We start from the raw sequence: 12,673 nt of genomic DNA, 5'->3' as shown, positions 1-12,673 counted from the left end.
GTGTTGTTATGAACCTTATGAAGAGTGGAACATCATAAATATCATGATATATAGTAATCTATCCAGTGTTTAAGTCAGAGTTGGTATCGGTATTCTGCTCTGTATCAGCCGACACCGTGGTACCTACTTTTTGTACTGTAAGGTTATCATCTGCATTTGTTTTGTACTGTATGGCTACTGTTTCTTACTTTTTTTTATGTAAGGCTAACATTTCCACAACGCTTGCGTAAATGATGTACTGTAAGGTTAACGTTTTTATACATTTTATAGCATATGGCTAAAGTTTACATACATTTTGTACCGTAAGGTTAAAGCTTCTATACATTTTGTACCGTAAAGTGAATGTTTCTATGCATTTTCTACTGTAAAGCTAAAGTTTACATACACTTTGTACCATAAGGTTAACAATTTTATACATTTTACACTGTAAAGTTACCATTTCTATGCATTTTGTACTGTAAGGTTAACGTTTCTATGCATTTTCTACTGTAAGGCTAAAGTTTACATACATTTTGTACTGTAAAGTTACTGTTTCTATACATTTTGTACCGTAAAGTGAATGTTTCTATGCATTTTCTACTGTAAAGCTAAAGTTTACATACACTTTGTACCATAAGGTTAACAATTTTATACATTTTACACTGTAAAGTTACCATTTCTATGCATTTTGTACTGTAAGGTTAACGTTTCTATGCATTTTCTACTGTAAGGCTAAAGTTTACATACATTTTGTACTGTAAAGTTACTGTTTCTATACATTTTGTACCGTAAAGTGAATGTTTCTACGCATTTTCTACTGTAAAGCTAAAGTTTACATACACTTTGTACCATAAGGTTAACAATTTTATACATTTTACACTGTAAAGTTACCATTTCTATGCATTTTGTACTGTAAGGTTAACGTTTCTATGCATTTTCTACTGTAAGGCTAAAGTTTACATACATTTTGTACTGTAAAATTACCATTTCTATACATTTTGTACCATAAGGTTAACATTTCTATGCATTTTCTACTGTACAGCTAAAGTTTACATATATTTTGTACTGTAAAGTTACCGTTTCTATACATTTTGTACCGTAAGGTTAACATTTCTATGCATTTTCTACTGTAAGGCTAAAGTTTACATACATTTTATACTGTAAAGTTACCGTTTCTATAAATTTTGTACTGTAAGGTTAACATTTCAATGCATTTTCTACTGTAAGGCTAAAGTTTACATACATTTTGTACCGTGAGTCTAAAGTTTACATACATTTTATACTGTAAAGTTACCGTTTCTATAAATTTTGTACTGTAAGGTTAACATTTCTATGCATTTTCTACTGTAAGGCTAGTTTGCATACATTTTGCACTGTAAGGTTAATGTTTCTATACATTTTGTACCATAAAGTTAACGTTTCTATGCATTTTCTACAGTAAAGCTAAAGTTTACATACATTTTGTACCGTGAGTCTAAAGTTTACATACATTTTATACTGTAAAGTTACCGTTTCTATAAATTTTGTACTGTAAGGTTAACATTTCAATGCATTTTCTACTGTAAGGCTAAAGTTTACATACATTTTGTACCGTGAGTCTAAAGTTTACATACATTTTATACTGTAAAGTTACCGTTTCTATAAATTTTGTACTGTAAGGTTAACATTTCTATGCATTTTCTACTGTAAGGCTAGTTTGCATACATTTTGCACTGTAAGGTTAATGTTTCTATACATTTTGTACCATAAAGTTAACGTTTCTATGCATTTTCTACAGTAAAGCTAAAGTTTACATACATTTTGTACCGTGAGTCTAAAGTTTACATACATTTTGCACTGTAAGGTTAATGTTTCTATAAATTTTTTATACCGTAAGGTTTAGGTTTACATACATTTTGTACTGTAAGGCTAACTCTTCGTAAATGTTGTACTGTGAGGCTAAAGAATGCATACATTTATACGCTAATGTTTTGTAATGTTTTCGTACAGGCTAACGCTGTCATACTTTTTTTTACTGTAAGGCTATGGTTGTCATAAATTTTGCACTGTAGGCCTAATGTTTGCACACATTGTAAATATTTGCACCTCTTTTACAGTTTTAAGTACCATGAACACATTTTCAAGTATTCATTCAAATATGTTTGAAATGATAAAAATAAAGTCATGTAATACGCAGTTAGTGCCAATAGGTGGCAGCACTCTGGCATAGTTATCTTTATCTGAATGAATTGCTTGAAAGACTGATTTGCTCTCTCTTTTTTTCCTGCTTTCTCTATCTTTGTCTCTCTACCACACTTTCTTTTTTAATCCTGAGAACTGAAGCCACACCCTGGACAGGGGAAGGACTCTGTAGTATGGCAGTATTGTTGTTCATGGACACTCGAGTCTCCCTGGTCCCTCTCACTGTTTGAGAAACACGTCCACACCCTGTCCAGCAGGAAGGTTTGGTGTGGTGTTTTGTGTGGTCACCTCATGGTGTCCAGTGTGAAGGTCAGGTGCAGTTCCTTTGTTCTCAGTGGGGACCTGTGTTGCTTCTCCGTTTCATGCTGTTCCACTGTTTCATGTTATTGCTCTGCGTCCCAATGCCTCTGTCTTACACAAGAAAACTACCTCCAGATCCCTCCAGACCTTTCACTGAGAACTGAACCGAGAACTGCTCATTACTGACGCATCATATCCAGAGCATCATCAGTCAGAGAGGGGGTGAGATGTAGAATTAGCATTGTGGGTGTAAACACTTTAGTCATTCGTAGTGGATACTAAACAATTTATAGTGATTACTGAATAATTCAGAGTAGTTACATCATAATTAATAGTAGATTCTGAAAATAGAATTAGAAGTACTAAATCATTCCTAGTCTGTACTGAATAATTCATACTAGTTACTGGATAATCCATAGTGATTACTGAATAATTCATAGTGGATAAGCCTATTTAATAATTTATAGTACATACTGAATCAATCATAATCATTTCTGAATCATTTATAGAGGTTACTAAGTATTTAATTGTAGATACTAAATTATTAATAGGAGATACTAAATTATTAAAAGGAGATACTCAATTATTAATTGCAGATATTAAATTAATGATTGCAGATACTACATTATTAATAGCAGATTCTACATTATTAATAGCAGATACTAAATTATTGATTGCATATACTAAATTATTGATTGCATATACTACATTATTGATAGCAAATACTAAATTATGTATAGCAGATACTAAATTATTAACTGCAGATACTAAAATATTAATAGCAGATACTAAATTTTTGATTGCAGATACTAAATTATTGATTGCAGATACTAAATTATTGATTGCATATACTACATTTGATAGCAAATACTAAATTATGTATAGCACATACTAAATTATTAACTGCAGATACAAAAATATTAATAGGAGATACAAAATTATTAATAGCAGATACTAAATTATGGATAGCAGATAGTAAATTATTAATTGCAGATACTAAAATATTAATAGGAGATATTAAATTATTAATAGCAGATACTAAATTATGGATAGCAGATACTAAATTATTAATAGCAGATACTAAATTATGGATTGCAGATACTAAAATATTAATAGGAGATACTAAATTATTAATAGCTGATACTAAATTATTAATTACAGATACTAAATGATGTATAGTAGATAGTAAAATATTAATAGGAGATACTAAATTATGGATAGCAGATACTAAATTATTAATAGGAGATGCTGAATAACTCATTAGTTACAAAATAATTCACAGTCGGTACGGAATAATTCATAGTAGTTACTGGATAATCCATAGTGATTACTGAATTATTCTTTGTGGATAAGTCTACTCAATCATTTACAGTAGATACTAAATACATGATAATTGTATCATTACTGAATATTTAATTGTAGATTATTCATAGTAATTATTCATACATAATTGTAAATACCTCATTATTAATAGCAGATGCTGAATAACTCCTATTATTCAATTCATGGTAGTTAGAATAATCCATAGTGGTTACTGAAAAATCCATAGCGGCTTAGCCTACTTAATCATTTATAGTAGATACTGATTAATATATACTAGCTGCTGAACAGTTAATTGTGGTAACTGAATACTTAATTGTAGATACTAAATAATTAATAAAAGATGCTGAATAATCCATATTAGTTACTAAATAATTCATAGTCGGTACTGAAATCATATTAATTATGAAAGCCTATAGTGGTTACTAAATAATTCATAGTGGATAAACCTACTTAATCATTTATTGTTGATACTGAATAAATCACAATTGTTTCTGAATAATTCATAGCGGTTACCGAATATTTAATTATAGATAGATATACTAACTTATTAATAGCGATACAGAATTATTCATACTAAATACTGAATAATCCATAGCGGTTACTGAATACTACATGTACATGTTACTGTAGATACTATATGATTAATAATAGATGCAGTCGGTACTGAATAATTCCTAGTGACTAAGCCTACTTAATCAATTATAGTAAATACTGAATAATTTATTCTAGTTGCTGAATGATTCACTGTGTTGACTGAATGCTTCATTGTAAATACTGAATAATTAATAAAAGATGCTGAATAATCCATATTTATATTCGGTACTAAATTCATAGTAGAAAAACTGGAGTGGTTGCTGAATAATTCATAGTGGATAAACCTACTTAATCATGTATTATAGGTACTGAATAAATCATACTAGTTACTGAATACTTAATTGTAGATACGAAATAAGTAAGACATAGTGGATAATTCATAGTGGTTACTAAATTCATAGTCTGTACTGAATTCATAGTAATTACTAAACACTATAGTGGCTACTGAATAATTCATAGTGGATAAGACTTGAATTATTTACAATAAAAAGTAAATAAATCATACTAGTTGCTCAATAATTCATAGCAGGTACTGAATACTTAATTGTACTGAATATGTTTAATAGTGAATAATTCACAGTAGATTTCATAGAGGTAACTGAATAATATATAGTAGTGGATAGTGGATATTGAATCATTTTATATTATATAATAAAACATTAGTAATGATGTTTTGAAGCTCTAGCGTAAATTTTTTAGCTATTTTCACAAATCTTCACTAGATGTATGACTTTGCTAGGATCGCCTGTGGTCATCTGTTGGTGTTTCTCAAGTTTTGCAGAAGCCCGCTGGCCTTCAGTACATTTTTTAAGATTATGAAAATAAACCAGGATATGTAACAACATAAGTCATGTGTGGTGACCTTCCCTCTGGGGAAATGTAGTATTACTCTTCCTAAATTTGTGGGTTGAAGCAATTTCAGGAACTTTGGAAATGTCAAAGTTCTTCTGCCACCTCTAAGTCTTAAATTGTGAAAAGTCAGCTTGGGCCTTTATACAGCTTTAGTCAGTTCCATGTACAAAAGGTCAACAAGGATGCATCTGTGGTTTGCAAGGTTTCTTCAATTTTTTGTCCTATATGTAATATTCCTTCTTCTTCTTGCACACAAGTATGAGTCAATTTCCACTTCTATCTTTCATGATTAGTTCCTAATTCTTTTTTGGGTTTAAGTTCATTCTGGTGTGATGTTTCAGCCCCTGGTCTGCTTTACTGTTGCTCACACTTCACACTTGGTAGCATTCTTTAGCAAATGAGCTATTTTTAGTTGAAGTTCTCTCTTCGGATGAGCATCTAAAAGTAGGCTATAGTGCTCAAACCACTTAAACACTCTTCCACCATACAGGACACAACACAGTTTGACATTTCAGGATAGATCTGTTAACCTTCCTCTTGTGTTAACTTTCTGTTACTCTTTCTTATGTTTACGGGTCGGTTTTGACCCGTGTCTTAAATCACCCTTCAGATACCCTAAAAACAATTATTTTTCCTACAATTTGTTTCTTACCTCTTGGTTACCTTGTTAGGCTGATTGGTTTAAATATTTTTTGTTGTGGCCCTCTGGGCCTTTCTTTTGAGAGAATACCCCTCATCTTCAATATAAGAAAATAGTCAAATGAACCTCAAGAGAATAATGTAAATAAAAAAAGGTTGTTATTGTACCTGACTATTACTGAAGGGCATTAGAACACATTTCCTAAATGTAAAATATATATATATATATATATATATATATATATATATATATATATATATATATATGTATATATTTTTATTATTAACTATAGTAACATCTATGGTGTTACGGGTCAATTTTGACCCATATATAATTACTTCAAGAAGAAAGCAAAAAACAGGAGATATTTTATTTAAATTGAACTTTAATACAAATACAAAGTGAAAAGCAGCAGTAATAGACAATAAATAACTAGTATTAAATAATAACAAATAATAATAATATGTAGATTTTCAATGTCAAACAAACAACAGCCAATCAAGCAAATCAAACCCTCCAAAACCAAGTACTAGTTTTATAAATAATCTGTGTGCAAGAACATGCATGTGTACTTTGCAGAGATATTTTTTGCAGGTGAAGCACAATGTGTTTGTCTTTCTGTCCTTATTGCTAGGGCAGACCTGACACCTCTTTTTTTTTTAGAATCAGATGGTCTCACTGGGGTTGTGGCTGTTGTGGTTGATGTTGAGGCAGGGCTGGTTGAGGAGGATGCTGGTGCTGATGCTCTTCATGTTGCTGTGGGTGTGGATGGAGTGCTTGGTGAGCTCTGCAGCTGTCTGACCAAGGCTGCAGCGGCTGGGTCTCGGGGCACACGTTCCCTTTGCTCAATGTGTGCCTTGACAAGGGATCTTCCTAGCTCCTCAAGAAACATCCTTTGCTTGTTTTTTTTGTTTGAGTTCCACCCTTGGTGAATTTGGTTCCACAACACAAATGCACTGTATGCAGACACATCGAGGATGTTGTAAAAAAAAACATTGGCCATCTCCTGGTCATTCGCTGGCAAATGTAGGTGGCAGTCAGCTTGTCCAGGTTGTCCACTCCTCCTTTGTTTTTGTGGTAGTCCAGGATAATTATGGGCTTTTTGTCACTTCCTGATGACACAGCTGCATCTTTGTGAAGAGTGGACATCAGAATCACATTCCGTCGTTTTTTTGGACAGTATGAAACTGCAGTGGTGGTGTCTGTAAAAACAAACTTTGAGGAAAGTGAAGCCCTGTACTTCACCTGCAACATTTCAGGGGGCAGCTCAGGTTTTTTCTTTTTTACAGTGCCCACCATGGTGAGTTTCCTTTTGAGAAGTTCTTGTCCAAGGTCATAGCTGGTAAAAAAAATTGTCACAAGTAATGTTGTGACCCTGCAGTCCAGAAGTCATATCCATCCATATCCAGAAGCCCCTAACTCAACCTCAAGTGTTTGGAGGTAGAGCTGGCTGTGGGTTGTTGGTTTACAGTGTGTTTATGACTTCAGAATTTATTATTGTTTTCTAACCTTAAATTATACCTGGGTCAAAACAACAGAACGACCCTAACAACAGAAAGGTCATAATTTCATTAAGAGCATTTTGTAATTTAGTAAAATATATTTATATTTATTTATTTTGTTTAAATAAAAGTTCTAGACAAAGTAACAAAAAACTGATGCAATAAACACATTTATGTAGTATTTTTATGCATTTAAACTTACAAACGGGTCGCTCACGACCCTAACACTAGAGGAAGGTTAAAGGACTGACCCTGATTTAGTCTTTTCCACCTCCAACAGCCCATCCAGCATTTTCTGTTATTCTGCTATGGTCCTCCATTCCCATCTGTACCCATCCATACTCATTCATAGTCATACTCATCCATCTTTATCCATACCCATCCAAATGCATAGTCATCCATGTTCACCCATACTCATTTTAGGCCATACTCAACTTAATACAAGCTCCATATCCATTCATACTCATTCATATCATCCATACCCATCTTCATTCATACTCCTACCCATCCATACCATCTCAATCCAGACTCATACCCATCTCCATTCAGACTAATACCCATCCATACCATCTCCATCCATATACATAACCATCCATGCCCATCTATACCCATCTCATCCATACACATAACCACCCATACCCATCTCCATTCAGTCTCATAACCATCCATACCCATCTCCATCCATACTCATACCCATCCATACCCATCTCCATCCAGACTCATACCCATCAATACCTATCCATACCCATCTCCATTCATATTTATAACCATCCATACCCAACCATACTCATAGCCATCCATACCCATCTATACCTATCTCCATCCATACTCATACCCATCCATACCCATCTCCATCCAGACTCATACCCATCTATACCTATCCATACCCATCTCCATCCAGACTCATACCCATCTATACCTATCCATACCCATCTCCATTCATATTTATAACCATCCATACCCACTTTACCCATCTCCATCCATGCTTGCAGCCATCCATACCCATCTATACCCATCTCATCCATACTCATACCCATCCATACCCATCTCATCCATACTCATAACCATCCATATCCATCCATACCCATACTCATATACATCCATACCCATCCATACTCATTACTATCCATAGCCATCTATACCCATCTCATCCATACTCATAACCATCCATACCCATCTATACCCATCTCATCCATATTCATAACCATCCATATCCATCTATACCCATCTCATTCATACTCACAACCATCCATACCCATCTCTACCCATCTCATCCATATTCATAACCATCCATATCCATCTATACCCATCTCATTCATACTCACAACCATCCAAACCCATCTATACCCATCTCCACCCATACTCATAACCATCCATACCCATCTATACCCATCTCATCCATACTCATAACCATCTATACCCATCTTCACCCATACTCATAACCATCCATTCCCACCTCCATCCATACTCCATACCCATTTATATCCTTCTCCACCAATACTCATAACCATCCATACCATCTATACCCATATCTTCCATACTCATAACCATCCATCTCCACCCATACTCATAACCACCCATACCCATCTATACCCATCTCATCCATACTCATAACCATCCATATCCATCTATACCCATCTCATCCATACTCATAACCATCCATACCCATCTATACCCATATCTTCCATACTCATAACCATCCATATCCATCTATACCCATCTCCACCCATACTCATAACCACCCATACCCATCTATACCCATCTCATCCATACTCATAACCATCCATATCCATCTATACCCATCTCATTCATACTCACAACCATCCATACCAATCTATACCCATCTCATCCATACTCATAACCATCCATACCCATCTATACCCATCTCATCCATATTCATAACCATCCATATCCATCTATACCCATCTCATTCATACTCACAACCATCCATACCCATCTATACCCATCTCATCCATATTCATAACCATCCATATCCATCTATACCCATCTCATTCATACTCACAACCATCCAAACCCATCTATACCCATCTCCACCCATACTCATAACCATCCATACCCATCTATACCCATCTCATCCATACTCATAACCATCTATACCCATCTTCACCCATACTCATAACCATCCATTCCCACCTCCATCCATACTCCATACCCATTTATATCCTTCTCCACCAATACTCATAACCATCCATACCATCTATACCCATATCTTCCATACTCATAACCATCCATCTCCACCCATACTCATAACCACCCATACCCATCTATACCCATCTCATCCATACTCATAACCATCCATATCCATCTATACCCATCTCATCCATACTCATAACCATCCATACCCATCTATACCCATATCTTCCATACTCATAACCATCCATATCCATCTATACCCATCTCCACCCATACTCATAACCACCCATACCCATCTATACCCATCTCATCCATACTCATAACCATCCATATCCATCTATACCCATCTCATTCATACTCACAACCATCCATACCAATCTATACCCATCTCATCCATACTCCTAACCATCCATACCCATCTATACCCATCTCATCCATACTCACAACCATCCATACCCATCTATACCCATCTCATCCATACTCATAACCATCCATATCCATCTATACCCATCTCATTCATACTCATAACCATCCATATCCATCTATACCCATCTCATTCATACTCACAACCATCCATACCAATCTATACCCATCTCATCCATACTCCTAACCATCCATACCCATCTATACCCATCTTATCCATACTCATAACCATCTATACCCATCTTCACCCATACTCATAACCATCCATTCCCACCTCCATCCATACTCCATACCCATTTATATCCTTCTCCACCAATACTCATAACCATCTATACCATCTATACCCATCTCATCCATACTCATAACCATCCATACCCATCTATACCCATCTCATCCATATTTATAACCATCCATATCCATTTATACCCATCTCATTCATACTCACAACCATCCATACCCATCTATACCATCTCATCCATACTCATAACCATCCATACCCATCTATACCCATCTCATCCATATTTATAACCATCCATATCCATTTATACCCATCTCATTCATACTCACAACCATCCATACCCATCTATACCCATCTCATCCATACTCCTAACCATCCATACCCATCTATACCCATCTCATCCATACTCATAACCATCCATATCCATCTATACCCATCTCATCCATACTCATAACCATCCATACCCATCTATACCCATCTCATCCATACTCACAACCATCCATATCCATCTATACCCATCTCATCCATACTCATAACCATCCATACCCATCTATACCCATCTCATCCATACTCACAACCATCCATATCCATCTATACCCATCTCATCCATACTCATAACCATCCATACCCATCTATACCCATCTCCACCCATACTCATAACCATCCATACCCATCTCATCCATACTCATAACCATCCATACCCATCTATACCCATCTCATCCATATTTATAACCATCCATATCCATTTATACCCATCTCATTCATACTCACAACCATCCATACCCATCTATACCCATCTCATCCATACTCCTAACCATCCATACCCATCTATACCCATCTCATCCATACTCATAACCATCCATATCCATCTATACCCATCTCATCCATACTCATAACCATCCATACCCATCTATACCCATCTCATCCATACTCACAACCATCCATATCCATCTATACCCATCTCATCCATACTCATAACCATCCATACCCATCTATACCCATCTCATCCATACTCACAACCATCCATATCCATCTATACCCATCTCATCCATACTCATAACCATCCATACCCATCTATACCCATCTCCACCCATACTCATAACCATCCATACCCATCTCATCCATACTCATAACCATCCATACCCACCTCCATCCATACTCCATCCCCTTCTATCCCCATCTCCATCCATTCCTGGTTCCCATCACTGACCCTGGTGGGCATCCATAGATGGGGTTTAGACGTGGAGGGCAAAACGTCCAGGTTTCTAGTCGGGCTTCACATACAAGCACGCTAAGGGGTTATTATAAAAAACATTAACTTTATCATGAACATTAAAATGATTTAAAAATAAATAATTAAAAATAAATAATGAATTAAATGAGATATAATCAGTAAAATAAATAAATATAATATATAATAAAATATTTGCAATACATATTAGTCGCTACAGTTTATTATGCACACACACACACACACACACACACACACACACACACATATATATATATGCCTGCTGCACCAGTACAAACTCCAGTGTGTCCCCCAGGCTCCAGTTTTGCTGTGCAGCCCCTCTCCTACGTCTGTAGTTCCTCAGCCGGCAGGGGGTTGAGCTTGCAGGGGGGGTGGGGGGGGAATCCTCCCACGTGAGGCTCTATAACACCATGCCTGCGAGCTGCGCGCTCATTCATTGCAACTCCTCAGCTCAGAGCACGCAGCTGCAGCTCCGACCGCCCGCCCGCGCCCAAACTTTCTAAGACCCGCGTGGCTCTCGCCTCGTGCCACACTTCTCCGTGCCTGTCCCCCGCAGGGCAAAAAAGAAGTAGCAGCAGACAAACCGCGTGCAGCGTGATTTGAGGACCATGCCTCGGAGCTCGTGCGTCGTGTACGCCACCGCCATCATCAGCGTGCACCTCATCATCATCGGCGTCGCGCTGCTGGTGGCCGGAGTCTTCCAGAACCTCATCAACAACCGCCTCAAGGGGGTGAGTGAGTGTGGAGGCAGCTGCACTTCAGTTACATTAGCTAGAACCTTAACTGTAGTACAGACATGCTGATCAGGTATAGAACTGTTGCAAAGCCTCATACAATTGCTTATACAATCCTTTGCAAAATGATTGCATCCATTGGAGAACTGTCTTAAGGCCTTATAGGCTCATTTGCAGCCATATAAGAGTCTTATGAAGCTGTTTAATAATTTAATAATATCAAACCAGTTTATCAGTGGTATCAGTCTTATAGAGCTGTCCAAACGCCCTACAAACCTATAAAGAGCCTTGTAGTCCTGCTTAAAAGTCTTACTCTTTGAGGACATCCTTTGACCTTTGTTAAACAACCTTCTAGGACCTTAGGACCTTCTGGGTCCTAACCTTGTAGGACTTTTTCAGAAAGCCTTGTAGCCTAGTTGACTGTCTTAAGGTCCTGTTTACCACTCTTAATAGAACTGTCCTAGAACGTCTCATAGTTATTTACGATCTTGTAGTCCCTTT

The 12,673-nt window shown here is 36.2% G+C and overlaps 1 protein-coding gene across 2 annotated transcripts in view; it reads left to right on the top strand.

Moving 5' to 3' along the window:
• The first annotated feature begins 11,861 nt into the window (after window positions 1-11,861).
• scarb2b (scavenger receptor class B, member 2b) overlaps window positions 11,862-12,673 on the top strand; it is a 62,492-nt gene continuing 61,680 nt past the window's right edge. The window contains exon 1 of one of the 2 annotated variants that reach the window (XM_072662407.1): window positions 11,862-12,169. In XM_072662407.1, coding sequence (XP_072518508.1) covers window positions 12,047-12,169 — 123 coding nt within the window. In that variant the 5' untranslated portion in view covers window positions 11,862-12,046. The remainder of the gene's footprint in view (window positions 12,170-12,673) is intronic. The other variant, XM_072662408.1, reaches the window with a different exon arrangement.

This window comes from Salminus brasiliensis, chromosome 18, assembly GCF_030463535.1.
Source record: "Salminus brasiliensis chromosome 18, fSalBra1.hap2, whole genome shotgun sequence".
Lineage (NCBI taxonomy): Eukaryota > Metazoa > Chordata > Actinopteri > Characiformes > Bryconidae > Salminus > Salminus brasiliensis.
Note: the sequence above shows the minus strand (reverse complement) of the source record. Positions and strands in the feature narration are given on the sequence as shown.